Source organism: Amaranthus tricolor, chromosome 16 (genome assembly GCF_026212465.1).
Source record: "Amaranthus tricolor cultivar Red isolate AtriRed21 chromosome 16, ASM2621246v1, whole genome shotgun sequence".
NCBI lineage: Eukaryota > Viridiplantae > Streptophyta > Magnoliopsida > Caryophyllales > Amaranthaceae > Amaranthus > Amaranthus tricolor.
In genome coordinates this window covers 22,034,420-22,057,796 of record NC_080062.1, presented here as the reverse complement: position 1 = coordinate 22,057,796, position 23,377 = coordinate 22,034,420, and the positions used below count along the sequence as shown (strand labels likewise).

General features: G+C 34.9%; 2 protein-coding genes across 2 annotated transcripts; both read right to left on the bottom strand.

The window, feature by feature from the left end:
- Positions 1-542: 542 nt before the first annotated feature.
- Positions 543-12,883, bottom strand: LOC130802099 (protein CLT2, chloroplastic). Its single transcript, XM_057666002.1, has 10 exons — positions 12,322-12,883; positions 11,587-11,732; positions 11,436-11,473; positions 10,782-10,897; positions 3,117-3,216; positions 2,993-3,028; positions 2,839-2,889; positions 2,602-2,725; positions 1,138-1,263; positions 543-1,058 (listed from the first exon to the last, which is right to left on the bottom strand). Exons 1-10 carry the CDS (start codon positions 12,726-12,728, stop codon positions 892-894), a joined length of 1,311 nt encoding a protein of 436 aa, XP_057521985.1. The 5' UTR covers positions 12,729-12,883; the 3' UTR covers positions 543-891.
- A 3,682-nt stretch (positions 12,884-16,565) lies between these two features.
- Positions 16,566-21,779, bottom strand: LOC130802913 (rhomboid-like protein 14, mitochondrial). The gene is made up of 3 exons (XM_057667029.1): positions 21,636-21,779; positions 20,941-21,193; positions 16,566-17,666 (listed from the first exon to the last, which is right to left on the bottom strand). Exons 2-3 carry the CDS (start codon positions 21,148-21,150, stop codon positions 16,905-16,907), a joined length of 972 nt encoding a protein of 323 aa, XP_057523012.1. The 5' UTR covers positions 21,151-21,193; positions 21,636-21,779; the 3' UTR covers positions 16,566-16,904.
- Positions 21,780-23,377: the final 1,598 nt, after the last annotated feature.

Sequence of the window (23,377 nt, the reverse complement as noted above, 5' to 3'; positions counted from 1 at the left end):
TTTTGCTAATGTCAGCCCACCACTTTACATTGCTACAATCACGACAAGGGCAAAATATCATAGGGGTCATGGTTGTGCCTTTGGTGTTCCACTATTGCAATACAAAATTCCATTTCGCATCGATCACCATACATCAAACTACAATTCATTTCTAAGAACATAACATACATGCATACGCGTACCCCCAATAAATTCAATGCCAATCAATATTATATATCACTCAATTCAAGAATATATATATATATATAAATATATATATATATATATATATATATATATATATGTATGTATATATATATATATGTATGTATATATATATATGTATGTATATATATATATATATATGTATATATATATATATATGTATATATATATATATATATATATGTATATATATATATATATATATATATATATATATATATATATATATCACTCAATTCCACAACATAAAATAACGCAGTTCTAGTGCTTCATTTTTATTTGTTTAATATGCAAGTAGATATATATATATATATATATATATATATATATATATATATATATATATATATATATATTAAAGAATATACAATTGTACTCGCAAAAGTAATGTAGTACAGTTGATTATTGAGTGCAAAGAAGTTTCTTTCCATGCTTCCTTGGTCCTCTAGTACCTAATCCAAACATTTTCTAAAACAAATTTAGTAAGGTCACTTGCAGGAGCTGGGCAAGTAAAATCCAGCTTTGCGTTCAGGTGATGCCCCAAAAAGTTTTCTAATACAGTCTTCCATCATGAGTCGACTCATTCCACAGCATACTAAATATCCATTGTGTGTGTGGTAGTAAAGAATGTTGGTAATATACGAACCTTGGACGAAGATCTTTACAACTCTGCAGTCTTTCATAAGACTAAGATTCTCCTGTACTATCGACAACCTTGGAAGAAAACTGAGGTAAGTTGTAAAGCACAAGTCCTGACATCAGAATCACGCTTCCAAGTATGAAGTAAAACCCCAAGCTTGAGCTTTCAGGTAGGTATGGCAGTGGAAGGGAAAGAATATAAATAGAAATTGGCACTGCAAATAATATTTTAATGCACGTCTCGGTTAAATAGTCGAGTTTGTAAGGGATGAAGAAGGAAAACAAAAGGACAACCTGACACCATAGTAACGAGTGAAGATACAACGGCACTTGACATTTTCAGTAAATTGAGGACTGATATGTTGAATGCTATGTTGCTGGCCACATATAGAAGCGGCAGCAGCGGAGCTCCATCACAACCTGAAAGGAATAGCCATATCATCCTTCATTAATTTTCAACAAAATATGAATACTAAAAAGGTATAACATAATTTGCCAGCTACTCTTCTTTTTAAATTCGTAATTCGCTCTAAATGACCCAAAAATATTTAAAAAAACGACACTTTTGTAGTTAATATAGTTGGGAGCCCAAAATTAATGTTTCAAATCTCAAGGTTGCTCTTGACCATAATTTGCTCTTTTTGATTCAATTCACAAGCAATTAGGTATATTAGGTCCTAAGTTCAAAAATCTCTTGTTTTCATGGGAAATATCATCATGCCTTCACAGAGGCATATTTGCATGATACAACAGAAATTTGAGCAAGATCATCTTTAAAATCTTTACCAATCGAATTTAGGTTAGAAGTCTTTGCAAAGTAGAGGTACACAGCATATAAATTACACGATATTACACATGAATTTAAAGTTTTGAATAAATATAATATAAAAGTTCTGAGAAGTTTCTTATACGTTTATTCATCTTGTGCGGAAGGAAGCTAGTTTTGACACATTACAAAAAATTTTAAAAAAAAAAAAAAAGAAAATTACACATTAATAATTAAAACTTTCACCCCTTCCACGGTGAATAATCTCAACTTTATATTATATTCTAAAATCTAATTTTTGCTATGTTTGCCCACATCATACTATGGTGACCTACCAATATTTTTTCCAATAAAAGGAATGTTTAAATAATTTTTGTTTTAAAAACTCTCCCTCCCATTCCGGCCAACTCTCTCCTCCGACCATACCTAACCCACTACAACATTCACACCCCTGAACCACCACCATACTCAAACCCCTAAACTACCACTGCCATCTTTCACCGGTCATCATAAAACAATTTCCCACAAGGGGAGGGGGAAATTGTTTGCCAAGGGATCTATGCAAAGTATATCAGCCATAGACATAACATAAAATGACTAATCACCAAGACAAAAGGCTTGATGATACCATGGAAGAATTTTCAAAAGGGGCACAATATATTGCATCATTTGTCCAGCCGAAGGCCTCACGAACCGCAACCTCCTTATCTCGTTTGATAAAGGTATGGTTTGCTGCCATTTAACCCTCCCGAAACATTAACCATAGCTTGTATGAACGGGATATACTGGATATGATGATGATCATGAACATGATGATGACATTGCATCATTTTCATCAGGCACATCCAATTTTCCTTTCCTTGATGTTAACAGACTAATTAAAATAAGTTTTTTTAATTATTGGTTGCCTCCAACAGGAATTCAGAAAATTTTAGATTAAAATTGAATCTATCAAAAGAGATATGATACTGATTTCAGACAAAAGAACTTGCCTGTGTTATCAGCTGCAATGTTCAAAAAGCATCCTGCTCCACTCTTTAAATACTGAGGCAGTTGATCAAATGGTATACCTTTCATGTTTGATAACAACGGGAGCAGACCAAGAACAAAAAGAGCCTAAATTAAAAAATAAATAAATAAATAAATAATATTATAACTGCTAGATTTTATTTTTACCAGAACAATAGGGTCCAATAATAAAGCAATCCAGCAATATGTTGCAGAAATACCTGACAGCCAGACCCAAAGGAGTTGACTACAAATATATCAAGAGACTTATCCTGCAGGAAGATAGAAAGCAAAAACCTTGTGATTTTAAGGCATTGAAATCAGAAGAGGGAAACTGAGTGAACCAGATAAGATAGCATGAAATGACAATTATACCTTGAGACAAGCCGCTGCATCAACAAAGACAAATTCCTGTTTACAAAGTTATGCTGCTGTTAGATTGACACACTAAATTTAACATATGATCATAAGCTGGAGAAATAAACGAAGAGGAAATGACCTTCACAATAGACGCTGCAGCATGGAAAGCACCTGAAGCAATCATCAAAGCAGGCCACACAAATGGAATTCCAGAAAGGACTGGGTGACCACCAGACTGACTGTTAAGACACGGCAATGTTATGATTCACAAGAATTACTACACAAGAAAACAGAAAGAAATAAGAGAGAGAAGAAGAGAATTAGGGGAAGAGTTATTGTATTAAGGCAGTATGCCAATTTGGCTAGAGCACTTCGAGTGGCCCCTTACTCCAGTACAGAATACTCAGCTATTACAATATTCAAAGATGATTTCATTCTCTTCACCCTCTTCCTTATATAGACACCATAAGAGAATCTACTAACAACTTGACGCCTCATAACAAACTTTAGAAATACATAATAAACTGTGCCACCTCAGCAAAACAGAATAGTCCTCAAGATTTCTAAAAGCTTCTAGACATTCCTTCCTTTTGCTCTACTATACGTAAATCGTATAGGAGGACAGACTTGAGTCGTAAAATTACCCACCGCCCACACTTTCACCTTGTCCTCAAGGTGAAAAGAAGGAAAATAGGCAGCCATATTATCATAAAACTCCCAAGTGGCATCAGAAGCAGGTAAGTCCTTCCATTTGATCAAAAGCTGATCAACCAAATGAGTACCAGGGTCTGCAAACTTAACATTCAAAAGAGCATCTGGGACAGCCTGTAACTCCATGTCAGCAGAAAGTTGAGGAGGAAGGAGAGCAGGTGTCAATTGCGATCCACGAGCTGGTTTTAATTGGGAAACATGAAATACAAGATGACTCTTGCAAGAGTGAGGAAGATCTAGTTTATGAGCAACAGCACCAATTTTTCCCACCACGGAGAAGGCACCATAAAAACAGGCAGCTAACTTGTGACAATGGCGTTTGGCGAGTGACTGTTGACGATAAGGTTGAAGTTTGAGGAAAACCTGATCACCAACAGCAAACTCAAGATCTCTGTGATGAACATCAGTCATTTTCTTCATACGCTGTTGAGCCCGAATGAGATTGAATTTTAACTCATCCCAAATTGCATCACGAAAAAGCAACAAATTATCCAAAGTATCCACCTGAGTAGAGTGTTGTGCATAGCGTATTAAAGGAGGGGAGCGTCCATAAAGTGCCTGGAATGGAGACATGTTGATGGAAGTATGAGAAGCCGAATTATAACAATACTCAGCCCAGTGTAGCCATTGTGCCCATTGCCTAGGCTTGCCTTGAATAAAGCAACGCAAATAACTCTCCAAAGTGCGATTAACCACTTCCCAGGCCTATCGGTTTGTGGATGGTAAGCCGTACTTCGTTTCAACACAGTCCTTTGCAAACGAAACAGCTCTTTCCAAAACAAACTCATAAAGATTTTATCACTGTCAGACATAATGGAGGCCGGAAACCCATGAAGATGAACGATATGCTTGACAAAGGCTGCTGCCAGAGAAGGAGCCGAAAAAGGATGAGTAAGTCCACAAAATGGGCGTATTTCATAAGACGGTCCACCACGACCAAAATAATATCAAGACCGTTAAGACTTGGGTAGGCCTCGACGAAATCCATAGACACATCCTCCCACACTTGAGACGGAATAGGAAGGGGCAGAAATAGTTTCCGGCAGGTTGCAAATGGGACCCCTTCTATTGTTGACAAACTAAGCAATCACGAACAAATTGGAGGATCTGTTTACGCATACCAGCCCAATACCAATCAGTAGCAATGCGATGGTAGGTTTTAAATTCACCAGAATGGCCCCCAAGAGCAGAATTGTGGTATTCTTGGAGTAATGCTGGAATAATAGTCGAGAACCCAGACAATACTTTGCGATTCTTGTAATACAAGTGGCTATTAAACACATGAAAACTCGGGTAAGATTGAGTGCCTTGCAGCAAATCACCAAGAATTTTACCCAAAACCGAATCCTGCTGAATTTCAAGTAATATGTTTCGCCACTGAACTTGAAGAATTGAGATGAGGGCGCTTAATTGTAAACAAGTGAGAGAAGGATGTCGTGAAAAAGCATCAGCGGCAGCATTCCTGCAACCAGGCTTATATGTAATATCAAAATCGAACCCCATCAATTTGCTCACCCACTTCTGATAATCCGAACCCACCTCATGCTGCTCCATAATAAAGCGCAAGCTGCTTTGATCAGTCCAAATAGTAAAATGACGACCAAGAAGATAATGGCGCCATTTTTGAACATCCAAAACCATAGCCATCAATTCTTTCTCATAAGTTGGCTTGGATTGGCCACGAGGACCTAGGCCTTTGCTAAAATAAGCCACCGAATGTCCTTCCTGCATCAAAACCGCGCCCAACCCATAACCGAAGCATCAGCATCAACAACAACGGGTAACGAAAAATTAGGCATACGTAAGATTGGGGCCGTGCTCAAAGCTGTTTTCAATTGTGCAAAAGCATGAGTGGCGGAAGCAGACCACCCAAAACAATCCTTCAATTGCTGGGTTAAAGGAGCTGCTAAACTAGCATATCCCTTGATAAATTTGCGGTAATAACTCGTGAGCCCCAAAAAGCCCTTCAACTCACGTAAATTCGTAGAAACTGGCCACTGAACCATTGTGTGAATCTTCAAACTATCCACTGCCACGCCATCCTTTGACACGACGTGGCCAAGGTAAGCCATCTCAGACTTACCAAACTCACACTTCTTGATATTCACAACCAATTGCTGCTCTTCCAAAGTAGCCAAAACAAGGGCCAAATGCTGCACATGGTCCACCTCATTTTTACTGTAGATCAAAATATCATCAAAAACTACAAGGACAAACCTCCTCAAAAACGGCTTGAAAATATCATTCATCAGAGATTGGAAGGTCGCCGGAGCATTTGTAAGACCAAAAGGCATCACGAGAAATTCGTAATGACCTTCATGAGTCCGAAAGGCCGTTTTGTGAGTATCTGCAGGACTGACCCGAATTAAATGGTACCTCGATTTGAGATCCGGTTTAGAGAAAATGGTAGAGCCATGGAGTTCATCTAAGAGTTTGTCGATCACTGGAATGGGATAATTGTAGGGAGCAGTCTCCTTGTTCAAAGCCCGATAATCGACGCAAATTTTCGAAAATCCACTGATAAACCCAGTTCTTGAACCAAGTTTTGAGAAATGAAATTATGAGTAGCCCCACTATCAACCATAACTATCACCTCCCTCTCAGCCATCAAGACTCTAAGTTTCATAGTACGAGGATTATCCAGCCCCATCAAAGAGTTTAAGGAGAGACTTACGAGTTCAGAAACGGCCTCTTCCTCCAGTGATTCATCCTCAAGAACTTCCTCGATATGCAATTCATCATCGTGAAAAATGAGTAAATTAAGCTCCTGCTTCTTACACACGTGACCTAAATGCCATTTTTCATCACATTTAAAGCATAGGCCACGCTCTCGTTTCTCCTGAAACTCTCAATCGAACAAACGACGAATATTGGGTTTTTGGTGGGTGGGTTTGTGTTTGGGTTTGAGGTAGAAGGGATATTGATGTTGGGAGGGTAGTTTGAATGTGCTGGGTTATCAAAGTGGTGAGAGTTTTTATAAGATTGTATGCGGACAATTTGGTTAGAGGTCCTAGGGGTATATCCGAAATTTCGGCTCCAATAGGCATGAGCTCCATAATGATAATCAGTTTTTCTTCTATATTTAAGGCCCACTCCATCGCCTGCTCCAGGTTCAAAGGTCCAAGGACACGCAACTCTGTTTTGATTTTGTCATCCAATCCCTTCATGAAGGCTGCCAACAACACCTCCTCTTTAATGCCTGTTAATGGAGTTGCCATTAACACAAACTGCTTCCTATACTCCTCAACCGACCCTTCTTGAACCAACGATAACAGTTGTTCACATAAGGAACCCACCTTCCTCGCTCAAAAATGTCGCAACAGCAACTCCTTTATCTCACTCTATCTAGTGATTGGGCGCCTCCTATGTTCCCATTGGTACCATAAAATGGTGTCTCCGTCCAACCCTATCACCGCCGCTTCGAGCCGCTCGGTTTCCGTCAACTGATAATAGTTGAAGAAACGCTCTGCCTTAATGATCCACGCATCCGGATTTTCACCAGAAAACGCCGGTAACTCCAGTCTCCTCAGCCTTGCACGGTGGTTCTCCCTCGCCTCTGTTTTTCCTTCCAGCGAATTTGACCTTCTCGGAATGTCAAATCCACCGCCCTGAACAAACAGATCTTCATTATTTTTTCGAATATCCTCTGTTTCACCTCGACCAATTTTTGGCTAATTCATACCCCGTAATTCCTCTAGTAATTTTTCTTGAGCTTCTTGAGCCCTAGCCTGCTCGATATCCATCTTGTTTTGAAACCAAGCCATCATGATATTCATTCTTTCTTCGAAATTCTGTGACAACATTTCAATTTTCCCAGGTTGACTCCTTAAGCTGCTGAATCTCATTTTCATAGAGATCCAGGCGCGCACTCTAATTTAGAGCCATGATTGCTCTGATAACAGATGTTAAGACACGGCAATGTTATGATTCACAAGAATTACTACACAAGAAAACAGAAAGAAATAAGAGAAAGAAGAAGAAGAGAATTAGGCAAAGTGTTATTGTATTAAGGCAGTATGCCAATTTAGCTAGAGCACTTCGAGTGGCCCGTACTCCAGTACAGAATATTCAGCTATTACAATGTTCAACGATGATTTCATTCTCTTCACCCTCTTCCTTATATAGACATCATAAGATAATCTACTAACAACTTGACGCCTCATAACAAACTTTAGAAATGCATAACAAACTGTGCCACCTCAGCAAAACAAAATGGTGCTCAAGATTTCTAAAAGCTTCTAGACATCCCTTCCTTTTGCTCTACTATACATAAACCGTATAGGAGGACGGACTTGAGTCGTAACAAATACAGGACTGGAATTCCAGAAAGGACTGGGTGACAACCAGACCCACTGCAGCAACAAATATAGGCACGAGTTATCAAGAAGGTTTTGAATTGTAATTATTCATTTTAACACAATAAAGATCTAAGATAACAGAACTTTTATTTCGGATTATGTGCCTCTAGGTCAGTTGTAATTCTTTGAACTAACAGAGGATTGTTAGACATGGGGTTGATGCCTTCCTTTGAGATTACACAAAGGGCATAAGGCAAATTAGTTAATAAAAACAACATAAGATGCTATAACAAAATATTAGCTTTATTAAATAAGTTGTTAAGGTTGTTAAGAGTTTGTAGAATCTTATATTTGTAAGCGGGTGGATAGTAGCTTATAAATAAAAGCAGGATTGAGGTAAAGGAAGCATCAGAAATATTTTGTAATGAGTCTAGACTGTTCGAAGGAACAAACCTCTCGAATAGCTTGCAATCACATTTTTCAATTATTATGTTTGATACTACTACTTTGTAACTCAATGGCATTTTATAATTCATGGTCATCCTATGTCATAATATTTGGTATCACAGCAGCAATTCTTTTTCAAGCAACACAAGACAGCCCAGAAACTGAAAATGCAATATTAACCTTGTTTTTCATACCAAATTTACCATGAATAAGAAACAGGATTAGGAGGTTGAAACTATATAGACTTGGAAGAGAAGATGGAGACGAAATTGTGTTTCCGATGAGATGAAAACTAGAACCTAATGCATTAATGTAAGAAACCAGAACTAAGTGTGCATGGAGAAAAAGTTCAAGACTAAAGGAAGAACGAGATGATGTTGGAAAAAGAGAAATTTGCCTAACTCACACCTATACACCTATACAAAGGTGACGTCCCACAATCAAGCTAAAACCTAAAGGTGTCCCTTACTAGAATCGAACCCACCCTAAAGAATATTCCCAAATAAATTCAAATTAGTCAAAAATTTGAAGGAGTTGTATGATATGAAAAAAAAGAGGAAGTAGTAGAAGTGACTCGGGAACAAAATAAGAGTATAGATGGAGCATATCTTGACTGTAGAAAGTTAGACATTTCACATGATTACGACACAAGTATTGAGGCTGAAGATTTTGAAACTTGAGGTTTAAAAAGAGTAAAAAAGAGGAAATACGATAAAGAGTTAAAAAAGAGAAAGGGAGGAAATCATCTTATGATTGGCTTGTCTCCGGTGAGTGTAGAGAAAAGATGGCGAAGGAATGGTGGTGCAGCTTAGGTAAGTCGGTGAAAAATAGAGAAAGAGTGCAAGGAAAGGCCAAACATAGTGCAAAAACAAGGTCACGTCATCTCGTGTTGACCGCATAGTAAGGTTTTCAAATTTGCGGAACTGATATTACCCACATTGTAATCATGTACATAAGCCGCATTTTAGGTTGGTACAAGGATATCTCGTTATTTCAGCCAATATTTGGTAGTTCCCAAACCGCATCAATCCTTCTAAGAAGTTATGATTTGTCATGCAAAAATTGGGTAAATAATCGGGCTATAGTTTTGTGTTGGATAGATTTGGAACGAGCTGTCGAAAGCCCTTACTTTGATACTAACTGTTGTGAATTGATAGTGTAAAGATCTAACTATGATGAGATTTAAGAATCAAACATAGTGTAAAAATACGGTAACAGTTGCGATTGCGATAACGGAACGGTGATGCGGTAACGGGAGTGATGTGGTTATCGTAAATCAAACGAGTTTGTAGAGGATAAAAAGACAAAACTTTGCAAGGAATTTAAGCATTCACTCAATGGGAATACAAAGAGCCTATGGGATCTTTAGGTGGCCAAAAAGGCACACTTTAATACTCCCTAAAGCACCTTTGAAGTATCACTAAGACGTTCAAAGTTGGGTGAGCTACACGCAGTTTGCTCAGCGAATTTAAAAACGGAAATATGACTTGCATAAATTAAGTCTACCTCATCTGTGTAGCTGAATCTTTTATTTCTAGTACTTTAGGCACACTCTAGACTCTTCACATTATGTAACTCCTAATTAAACTCAGGAATGAATCATGAGTTTAATTCACAACTAACTACAACTTTAATAATGCTTGGTGAATCATCCTTTTAAGGATGGAAATTTCATCTTCCTTAATAAACTTAAACAACTTGCTAATTAAGAAAACTCTTTATTTTTCCCCAAGTAAATGAAGACTTAAGTCCCTAATGGTGTTTAACAAGTTGATAATAAAAAGATATTGGGTAACGACTTTTAGTGATGAAGAATATTGTAATAGACTTGAAGAACTCGATTCTTTCCTTAATTCTTCTTCCCACACGAGATAACAAAGATGGCATATGACTAGAAATTCCCCTCATTGTGCAATCCAATAGGACAAAAACATTGACTTGATTGGATGTTTCTTCCCCATGAGACTCGCCTTACGGTGTTCTTATGATGAACTTCGTATTAGAAGTGTACACAACTTCAAAAGTTCCATTTCTTCCATTTGCAATATTCTATCAACCCAATATCATTTAACTCTCACCTTGTAACCACCTAGGCTGGTTTGGGGAGGTCTACCATAACCTTGTTATAACAAAGAGGTGGCTTCATGGTTGATGTTTCTTTAATTTAAACCAAAAAACTTCATTTTTAAGGATCATAGGAGTACTTAAAGAACAAAATGACAAAATATATACTCACTAACTCGGTTACAAACCAATGAACCTAGTATGGCACTATTTCACAAGAAAAAATAGCGGGGAAGAAATTAATCATTTAGTGAAATGGACAAGAAGGTAGTGCTTGAGCATGCCTCGAAACTGCAATGACGACACCAACAGCTACAAGTAAGCAGGCGACTATTTGCTTATATGAATAACGCCTACCCAGGATGATAAATGAGAGTAACAGTTGCCACACCAAAAAAGTCTGAAAGACAAAAAATGCAATATCGGAGATCAGAGTCAGCTGAACTTAAGGTTTACATGACGTTTACAAAAGCTAAACAAAGGTAAATCATTGCAATAGGAACGAATGGCCAACTTAAAGCCATACTTATACCAAGGAAGTGATAAATCTTGCCAACAATACGTTGACATGTTCCCATCCCACATTTCATTGACACTGATAAATGAAAAGATTGAGAATTTAACTAGAAAAAGTCAAGAAAGTGAAACTGAAGACTGTATATAACTCTGATTCTGACAAAAAGCAAACCACCATATTGGATCCTAGTTGATGCTGGTTAGTTTGGTTGCTGGTTAGTTCATATCTGCCTATCAAGTTTTTATACACATCTAATTACAACATAATCAACATAAGTTTGATTTCATTGAGGACAGTAACTCACAGAGTTCAATGGGTAATAGATGAATATATCAGCAACCAAATGAAGTCGGAATATCAATCATTACTGGATGAAAAATAGAGCATTGACATCTAAATGACTCGCAACGTACTCATTTACCTGATGCAATATTGGGATCACTGGGCCAGGAATCATGGCTGTGAAAAAAACAAAAAAAAACTTTATTCGTGTAAGTATAAAGATGAAAAACGTAAGATGTTGGGCAGCTTAACAACCTTCTGTTCACATATACACAGTCAGTCAACTCTACCTGCAGATGCCATGCCAGCAGCAAGACCAAGCGCTTCAAGAAGACCAATAATAACAAAACGCAATTTTGGAATAGCTAGCATCTCATTGGTCACTATCCCTATACGGTGTCGTATGAACAATATAGCAAAGTAAATAGCTACATATCTGCAACAACACCATAAACAGTCTTAATATATCACAAAAAAACATAGGATTGAGTCATAACATAATTTCATTCACCATACCAAAATTTCCCAACAAACAATCCCTAACTGAAGACATGTAACTTGACAATTAAGTTTTCAGTCCCTCTCTATTATTCCAATAATTATGCAACATTTCATTGCATCAACCAATTTCTTTAATTTTGATATGCATATTTCTTCCCTCCGTTGGATACCCAATTCAAATCTTTTGTCTTTTATTTCAACAATGCAAACCAAAGTATAATTATGTATTAAAAATAAATGTAACAAATTCATAGGGAGAAAACATATTAGTCTGGTCACAACTGAAGCTCAATTGAAAAGCTACGACGATTAATAAATTCAATAGAAGTGTTGTTAATTCTATTAGTAAATTAAAGCTAGATTATGTAGTATGTGCTGTAAGTTGTAATGATATATCTACCTTTTCTAAGGGGATACAATTCATCAAAGCAAATGGCAATAAATTGTAAAATAACCAATAACCCAACTCTAAAATTCTTGAAAATGTAACCTAATAAGTAAAAATAAGGAAGAAAAAAGAGTACCCAAAAGTGATGAATTGAGCCAAGAAAAAGGGGTAATCTTGGAGAGGGACAAGAGCAAGCTTGTAAAAAACTCTGTTAGCAACAGCTAAAACAGCAGTTATCGTTGACCAAAAAAGAATTGATTTTGTGCTACTCTTGGTCTTGGACGAAGCGGGAACTGGATTACTTGAAGCACTTACTCTAAAATTAAATTTCAAGAGAGTATTAGAAAATGAAGTAGAAATGGGTTTGATTGTAAGACGATCTCTGAGGAGATTATGTTGAGTTTTGATGGGGGAAAAGTGGTTTTGTAGGAGACAGAAAACAGAGTTAGGAATTGAGTAAACGGATGAGACATTTGGAGAAGCGGGAAGTAATGAAGAGGATGAGAGTTTAGAGTGACGGAATAAGTTTAACTGTGATGCCATTGATGATTGAAGTGAGGAAGAACCCAAAGAAGGGTTAAATTATGTGAGACATACTCTCTCCGTTGAATGATAATTTTAGTGGCAAAGGAATTTGGTGGGAGAAAATTTATAAACAAGACTAATAAAGTTGATGAGCAGAAAAGAATACCATAGAAATTAGTGGTTAAAATAAATAAGAAAATAAGTTTATTAGTAAGATTAAAAACAGTGGCACTATTGCAGAAGAAATAAATTGCAAAAAAATTAAGATAAAAGGTCGGACAGAGGGAATATAACTTTAAGTTGTTATCATTTGTGAAAAGTGATTACTCCTAGAAATTATAATAAAGGATTGCAGCCTATACGATGGTAGAGAATTAGGGTTCCCCAAGTTCCGGTATGGTCTAGTTTGACAGAATAATGTATTTTTTAATGCATTTTCAAACCTAACCATACTAGTCAAGACACCAGACGTTTCTACAACGGTCTGATCTAGTCTAGTCTTAATACATTTTCTTAATTAAGAATCTAAGATAATGTATTCATCTATATGTAGATAAATATTAATACATATTTCGAGTCTTTAATATAGTCTACGAAATCTTTTAATTCAAGTACATTACCATAAAAAAGTACATCACCAAACACCATTCACAAAATATCTAGTAGCATTTCAAGTCTTCAACCATAGATAAACAAAATACGTTACCAAATCCGAAATACTATAATAATAAAGTACATCAAAAATTTTTATAATATAAAACATCAAGTAAATACGATAGTAATCACTAGTTAGCAATAGCGACTTCATTCATGAATAAGCAGCATGCACTAAGGAATGTCGATAACTGAAGGAGCCAAACTGATCTTCGATAACTCTATACAATAAAAACAAACATTATAAAAATTATTTTATATAATAAACATAACACTAATCGTGATATGGTTCATCCATCGACATCTACAGCTGAAACAAAAAAAATCAACAGAAAATCGAAATGCATACTAAAATTGAACATCAAAAAATCGAAATACATACAGTAAATTAAAACGAAACATAAAAAATTGAACCCCTAAAACAAACCCTAAAATCAAAATACATACTAAATTGAAATTGAACATCAAAAACTGAACCAACAAACAAACCCTAAAACAAAAAATCAAAAATTAATTTAAACCCTAAAAAATCAAAAATCAAAAAAGTCAAAATATCAACCAACAAAAATTCAAAATACAAACAAATCAACCAAACAAATCAACATAGGATATCATTGTAATTCGATTTTATTGCGTCACAACCTATATTTAGTGTAGGTAAGATAGTGCTTGGTGAAAAAATAATTTGTCTTACTCCACATACTATACAAATGTATTTGCAAAAGAGATTGGGATCAAGCTAATAAATCCCTTACGACCCATCTCGTAATCGGTATTGTATTGTACAAATGGTAATAGAAAGTTAGTGTAACTTTAGTAGAAATATCTCTTTACCAGTTTAATGCTCATAAATTCCAAGGCATTATTATTTAAAGACGTTGTATTAGGCTGTAATGGAAGATTGTAAACAAAAAAATTTATTTAAGAGTAAACTTCTATTACTATGACAATAGATATTATGAAAATTCACACTATAAATCATTTTCATACCATTAATTAATAGCTTACTGAGCATAACAACCAATTTTAAAAGCTGATAACAGAGTAATTACTTTTTCTTCTAGATTCTATAGAATTATGTCAACGGTAAGGGATTATATAGGAATTAAATAATAAATAATACTTAGTAAGTAGTTAGTTGGGGGAATAAATGTAGGGATAAATAATATATATAGAGGGGAAGGGGAAGGGGAAGGGGAAGGAAGGGGAAGGGAAAGGGAAATATTCATTCATAGGATAATAAATTTTAGAGGAGTTTATACTCTTTTCGGAAGAACAAGCTTCTCGATTGACTATTAACTTTTGTAATTGTTCTTCGGTTACATTCATTTCACGTTATACAGTTACATATTACACTTTATATCATACAATCAATCATCCACACTTTTCTTAAAATTTAATTTATCCTTATATATTTCTCGTTTTCCTAGATTCATATTAATAACAGGATATGTCACAGCATAACAATTGGTATCAGAGTTGTTCGATTCTTGGTGATTGGCCACACATCGGAGGTCGACGGCTGTCGTATTTTGATTCTGACGGCATTCTTGAGTCCAAGAACAACGGGGTCGAAATCGTCCTGGAGTTCAACAACATCAACAAACTGCCATAAGTATTATATAATGGGTCATATGGAGGAGTTCATTGCAATAATGGACAAAACAATTAAAAGACATTCTTTCTCTGAATATGAACGAAATTTGCAGACAATCCAACACTTATCTTGAACAGATTAGAAACAAGATTTTAGAGAGAAAGAAAGAATTAATTTAATTGTGGGAGAATTCTATCAGTACGATGAATAAGAAATATTCGATGGCAGAGATCAGTGAAAATGAGGACAAAGACGTTCAAGAGCATGTAGAGACTACTCTAAAAGGTCAAGAAAATATCAAACCAGCTGCGATTAATTAAAAAATATCGGTTAAGGCTGTGGAGGAGGATGAGATGAGTACGATTTCTGAAAACTTTAAGAAAAAGACATAGCGAAAACAGAATTTCAGTCAAAACACTTCAATGTCAGAGAAATGCTCTATAAATTTTCGCCATTCTTGCAGAGGAGACGGAGTTTGGACATGTGTTAGTGTTTGGAAAATCCAAGAGGACGAAGTATTTAGGTTTCCAGAAAAAGAAAACAAAGGAAAAAGATAAAGGAAGGCAGAAACGCAAGAAGACGACGAGAAGGAAGAGGATGCAAGGAAGAAACTGACCTGGTGGTTATAAGGTGGCTCAACCACTATTTAGTGAACCTTATGCTGCAGATTTTGTGACGATGGAGTACACTTGGTGTTCGGGAACGTTGTGGAGAAGCTGAAGAAAAGTAGATGTTGAGGCCGATATGTAATGAATGACGGTGAGTGGGTAATATAGGAATTAAATAATGAGATATTTTATATGTAATAGCATACTCTTATGAAATGCAACAAATTTGAAAACAATTCAATAGAATAGGATTGTAATTTTTTACTTAAAAGCTACATTAACATTAATGGGCTATAAATGTTTAATTGTCAGTTCAATTGTGAAATATCTTATTTGCACTTGTTTTCTTTCCTTAAAACTACAATAGATTTTATAATTAAGATTTGCTACCACAAACATTTCATAAAAGTATATTGCTATCATGTAAAATAATTCTAAGATATCTCACAATTAATGGCAATTAAACGTTTTTAGCCCATAAATATTACTGTGGCGTTAAGTACAACATTACAATGTTATTTTATAGAATCTTTTTTAAAATTTGCTACTACTTGCATTTCATAAAAATATGTAGCTATCATATAGAGTATCCCTTAAATAATAAATACTCCCCCCACACCAATATAAATATCCTATTTGCTTGGGCACAGATATTAAGAGTGGTGTGAAGTCCATTAAAAAGGTGGTAGTTGGGTAAGTAGTGAAGGGTAATTAGTGAAGGGTAAGTAGTGAAGGGTAGTTGGGTAAGGTATATTGGGGTATATTCGTAATTACTTGAGTAAACTAAGGATTTTTAAGTAAAAAAAAATTAACAAAAATAGAAATGTGACAATTAATATGGTTTTGCCAAATAAGAAAATGTGACAATTATATTGGTGCGGAGGGAGTAATACTTAGTAATTAGTTAGTTGGAAACAAAATATAGAGATATTAATATAAATAGAAGGGAAGGAAAAACAAAGTATTTCATTCATAGTTTAATAGATTTTAGAGGAGTTTATACTCTGAAGAGAACAAGACTCTCAAAGACTAATAACTTTTGAAATTGTTCTTCAATTACATTCATTCCACGTAATACAGTTACATTACATATTACATTTCAATTCCACAATCAGTTATCCACACTTTTCATACAAATTGATAAATTCTTGTACATTTCTCGTTTGCCTAGATTCATATTGATTCACTAGATATGTCAGTCCGTGACAAAGTATTGAACATTTAACTAACTAGATTTACCTAAAAAAAAAAAAAACAAATTAATTTTTATGTATTACTATTATTGTTGTCCCCAGGAAACTAAACTTGCCCTTAATTCGTTCAAACAATGAAATTTCAGCTGCTAAATCTTTGTATCCTCCTACGCCTTAACTCATCAAGTGAGAGGTCACTCTGCAAATTCAATGAAAAATCAGTCCCATCTCTACCAGTCCCACACATCTCACACACAGACAACACTCCTGAATTATCAAATGTACAAGCAGGACATCTCCATACTCCATTAACCAAGTTTCTTCTCATTTCTCTGCCGACAGTTCCCCTGCTAGAATACCTTCTTGGCCAAAGCATGCCACAAATAAAACTCAACGGCCACTTAATTACACCAGAAACACTACTAAATATATATCTCAAAGGATTGGGACCTGAATATGATCTCTTCAAGTGCATATACAGAATCCCAGCCAATATCCCACCTAAATGACCAAGAAATGAGACACCTGGTACAAACATTTGAATGAGAATCAGTTCGGCCCATGCAGCGTGACGCGAAGGTACGAGGAGTCCATGCACAAAGGTGTAATCATCTGATTGAGCATTCAACACAACTTTCATTGCAAAGAGAACACCAGAAAACCCCACTGCATATTCAGAGTAATACGCTTTCTCATAGTCAAAGAGAAGGAGAGACTTGGACAACAACAAGGTTATTCCCTGTGACATGGCGAGTAATGTAGCTACCATAGAAGCAAATTCAATACTTCCCATTGAAGTCTCCAGTTGGATGCCCTTCCATAGCAGGGATAGCATGTTGTAGACCAAATGTGATTCACCCATGTGATAGAATGGAGACAAGAAGAAACGTTTAAGATCCCTATGCTGTTGTGAGCAAAGAAAAAGGTTAGAAATGGCACTTCAAAGCACGTTACTGCGTTAAATGCAAGTAAAACACACTAAAGCAATGATTAACGATAGCATGCATCAAAAGTAAATATAGGTAGAGCCTGAGCTAGATTTCCAACAAATTTCTTAGCAAGAAATAGAATCCAGAAATAACTGCACACTCACAAGATAAATCACATGACACCAAGAAACTACCGAAACCTTCTTAGCTAAAATGGAGTGTTCACTCCTACTATACTCAAGCGAAATTCAACACTGTTCAATTTTCTTCACATCCACGCAAATGATACCTCAAGCAAGAACCATATAAAGTAATTAATGGGTATTTTCAAGCGAAGAGAACTGTTATGTAGTGGCTAGTGTTCAGTGAGAAGAACGTAAAAGGAAATTAGTGGCAGGGAAGAGTTGAAGAACAAAAATGGCACATTAAACAGAAAGAATGCAGAAGATGAAAATAAAAGTAGAGAGAATAGACTGGACCTTTCTAAAATAAACCAGTATGGTGGTGGGCTTGGGCCTTTCTTCATCCAAGACAACAAAAAAAAAAAAAAATCTAAATACAATGCATAACGGATTTACCACTCTCCTTTGAATCTGCATTCTTTCCCCTTCTAGTATAAATTTGTTTGATGGTGGGCTTAGGCCTTCCTTTGTACATGAGAAGAACCTACTATGTTAAGCTGGAATACCTTCTACCCCAATCAACTCCATCAAACAACGCTCCACCAATTTTCTGAATGGTTTTCATCATAACCTTCGAGGTGATATGGGAATGTTCCAAAGATGGGTCACCCTTGAGAATGACTTTCGCCCCTTTCAAGTGAAATTGCATCATTATTAATTTCCAGTTTGTATCCATGGTCCAAGTTTCGCTAACCACCCAAAACCCAAAATTATATCCAAATGTCCCAGCTCCAAAGGCAAAAAACTCTCGATTGTAGTTAATGCTCCCATATCAAGCTCTACCACCTTATACATAATACATCCCACTCCCTTTTCGAGCCTCTTTGGTTCCCATGGTAATTGCAAACACCTCAGTGATTATTATTGGTATTTTTAGCTTGGCCATGGCAGGGGAAACGAATCTTTAGGTTCCCCTAGGGTTAATCATTACACATCATTTTCCACACAAATTCATGGTTTTAGGATTGTCAATACCTACTGCGGAGTTGAGAAAGAAGCTTAGTGCATCAATGGCTTCTTCATCGTGCCCCCACAACTTAACCAGAAAATCCTCCTCACTAAAGCACACTCAATTCTCGTTTCTTACAAACATGCCCAATCCTTCAATTTTGGTCATAACAGAAACACAATGCTCAATATTTTCGCTCCTAAAACTCTATATTAAACAACCTCTTGGTATCATCCTTGTCAAAGAGTAGTGGTTTAAGTCATGTTTACTTTAGTAGAAAGAACCAAGTGGTTATCTTTCTTTTTAAAGTATTAGCAGCCAATAAATTGAATGAGAGTGCAAAATGAAAAATAATCTCCTTTTATATCCCCAGTTCAATAGCCAAAACCTTCATGAACTTTTTCTTTACCACTAAAACAATTCCCTACGTGCCCATACAAATCACCTTCGATACAGAGCTTCTCATTCATTGGTATGTTTTGCACCTTATAATCAAGATCCTACCAAAATTTTCTTCTAATTAATAATTCAATCTCAACTTGCGCTGTATAGGCACTTATGACATTTTAAATTTTTACTATATAACGTTTTCATTCTTTTAATAATATTGTTCATTATGTATATTACATTCTTAGATGCTTATTCATCTATAATAACACCAACTACATTTCAATGTCTTTCTTGTCCCAAATATCACAATTTATATTCCTATCTTTCACCTACTATTATTGTGGGCCTATCTCTAACCTATTTTGTCTCTTGTAAACATAAATGTTCCGAAATCCTGATCTTAAGCTTATACCCTTAGTTTTCCTTAACTTCATATGCTAAAACCTTAAGTTCCCTTGGTCATTCGACACAACACTTACATAAGTAACTAAGAATACCTTAAGTTCCCTTGGTCATTCAACACAACACTTACATAAGTAACTAAGAATAATTTAATATTTGTAATTTATAGTCTTTTAGTGTCATTTATAATGAATCATTGTTAAATGGCTCATCTAATTATGTTCACTTCTTCTTTACGTGAAATTATTGATGATGTTTGCTACCAAGAGTCGTAAACAACTTAGTTATTATCACTAATATAGGTAGAGTTGCAAACATCTAAGCGCCTAAACCTCAACTAATTTGGAGCCTAAAGCCTCTTTATGGAATTAGGATAATTGCATGTTGTTGATGTTTACTTTCACCCAAAAAATTTTCTAGCTATATCATCTGTGTATTAATGTACATATTACAAAGAAATTTAAAAGTTAGCTTTTGGACAAAGTTAATGCTAAAATGGCATTAATTTTTCTGCAACCTTGTAGACATTTCAATTTCTTTTGGGTTTCTAATATTTTCCAAACCTAAATATAATTCATATTTTCTTAATGTAAGGGTTGCATAGCATTGGAGTACAAGTTTAGATTTTATATTAAGCAAAACCTTATTTATCATCTAACTATGAACTATGCTTGTAGGGCCCAATGTAACAATACTTGCATGAAGCAGAAAGTCAAGCACTAAAAATTATTTTCTGTTTCTGATTCAAAGCCAACAACACACTACTTTCAAAGATTGAAGAAAATGAGTAGCACTTCAAAACTTGACTCAAAGTTGAGTTTTCTCCAAGTCTTTACATATGTTGGTCATTTTGATTCCCTCAAACAAAGTAGCAAGCTGATTTGGAATCTTGTAGTTAGTTGCTTAGTGGCCGATATCTGTTACAACTTAAAAAACCAAGTATTGGACTTCCCTATCTCTTTATTACTATCCCCATTTATCCACGTCAAAATCTATTACAGTACATTTTACATTCACAAATGCAAGTATTTGTTAATGTGAAACAAGAGTAAAGATGAATGATGTTTCACAATCATTCAACATTAACAATTTCTCCTCAGAACACCACAAACACATGAAAGAAAGCAGTATTGCTATACTTCACTTGAATGCAGATAAGTATCAAGCATGAACCATGGCGAGATGAATGTTAAATCAAACAATAGATAAGTGTAACTGTAAGCAACAAATATGAAGATGAACAATTAAAGAAGCTGAATATGTTCTACAAGGAAGAAGAGAGGAAGCAAAAATCCATCAAAGTTGACATAAATTAAAATGACGCACCTTTAGAATTAGGTGTGCATTAAACCAAACCTCATTGATAGAGGGAAGGACAGACTCCAAAAAAGCAGGCCTCAAATAGATAAGAGTATTGGCAGCTAACAAGCCAGCAGTTACCGGAGGCTTTCTTTCAAGTCTATAATACTCACTGACAGTATGCAAAGCCAGTAGGGGCAGCATACCCCGTGACACCCTTCTTCCACCTATGTCCATTATCCGCCACACTTCTCAGCAGTCAGTTTTAAACCCTGTAACACTGGCAGAAAGCCAATTTTCCAAATTAATGAAACAGTTGACAATCATTCATCAATATCCACATCTCTACCCAAATGCATGAAATGGCGATCATCATAGTTATCCATATAAAAAGACGCGTTCGAGAAAAATTTTCGCACTAAATCCCACAGAAACCCTGATTTCAAACAGGTAATTTTCAAATGCAACTTACAAGAAAATTACAAATTTAAATTCAAACAACGCAAATTCATCATAATTAGAAGTCAAACCCCGATGTAAATTTCGCATACAATTCGTACAACAAGAAATTATGTGGACGTTCAAAGAAATTCAAAAACCAAACTGATAATGGAGGTCAGAAATCAATCAATGAAGCTAATAAAAACCAAATTTACCATCTCAAGAACATTCACAACAATCAAAAGCCTAATAAGTGCTAAAGTTTTATTATAACCATTTACCTAGTAGAGCAATACAGGAATATAGAGGAGAATGAAGGTGAGAAACTTGTTCTTCAGGAAAGTTAAGTGGAGAATAATTTTTGTCGACTAGAGAAATCTAGATGATTTCAAAATCCTAGTACTTTATTATTTTTAATAAATAAGTTTAAAACAGATCCAACCATACCATATGATATTTATTCAATTTATAATAGAACTTTCACCGCATTTTAAAATAAGTTTAAATTATTTATTTGAGATTTTTGGCATAAATTTAATTACCCAAATAAACGTTATTACTTATTTGTGTAATTTTGAATAATAATGTCACCAAATTTAATAATTTGATATTTAATTTAGGCGTAACCATATAAAATAAACTAGTATATTATAGATCTTTTTCTAGAATATCTAAATTTGTTAGTTTGTTATTTAAAAAAAAATTATTTGTCGATCACTAAATCTAAGCGTTCTAGTATTTACACATGCAAAAAAAAAAAAAAAAAAAAAAAAAAAAAAAAAAAAAACTTTTTCTCGATTTACAGCCACAACTTTTGATATTATCTAAAATTGTTATCGAGGACAATCAAAGTAATTTAACATGTTTCTCTAAGGATTATTTGAGAAGTAAGGATCATACCCATCGGAAAAAGTGGAAATTTATCATTAACAGTTGTTCTAAGGATTATTTGAGAAGTAAGGATCATACCCATCGGAAAAAGGGGAAATTTATCATTAACAATAGTAGAAAGGGTTTTTTATGAATTGGGAAAATTCCACATGGTAGCATCCAGTTTTCATGAAATGTCAGTGGTAGCACCGTTTTAAAAAATTCCACATGGTAGCATCCAGTTTATGCACAAACTAATTGTCGTAGCATTTTCTGTTAAGTTCTTGTTAAATTCCATTTAATTCATCATTTTGTAAGTTTTTTCCACATGGTAGCATCCAATTTTTGTTTATTCACAATTTTAACGTTTAATTCATCAATTTAATGTTTAATTCACCGTTGAAATCATTAACGCCTATAAATGTTGTAATAATTTAGTTTTCATTCAAATTATTACATTATAAAGTTCAAAAGGTAAATAGCAAAGCACTAATACTAATACATATTTACTTCAAGCAAAATTAGAGATAATTCTAATAATAATAAAATGGTGCACAAATAGATACAATAAAAGGCTAAGGTTTTGTTAGAGGTTATGAACACTGGTTCCCCATCGTTTCCATCAACACCAAATCCTACTTGCCATCCTCCTGTTTGTTAACGGCGTTAATCATTAGCTTTATGTAATATTGGTTTATACTTTTTTTTTCATAAATTGTAAAGAAAAAGATAAATAAATAGGTAATTTTTTTGTAGCAAATCTTTTTTAGCAGAAAAATACTTGCTTTTATTATTAGAATTATCTCTAATTTTGCTTGAAGTAAATATGTATTAGTATTAGTGCTTGGCTACTTACCTTTCGAACTTTATAATGCCAACAATTTGAATGAAAACAAAATTATTACAACATTTATGGGCATTAAAGAATTAAACGATGAATTAAACATTAAATTGGTGAATTAAACATTAAAATTGTGAATTAAACAAAAACTGGATGCTGCCATGTGAAAAAAACTTACAAAATGATGAATTAAACGGAATTTAACAAGAACTTAACGGAAAATGCTACGGTAATTAGTTTGTGCATAAACTGGATGCTACCATGTGGAATTTTCTTAAAAAAGTGCTACTACTGGCATTTCATGAAAATTAA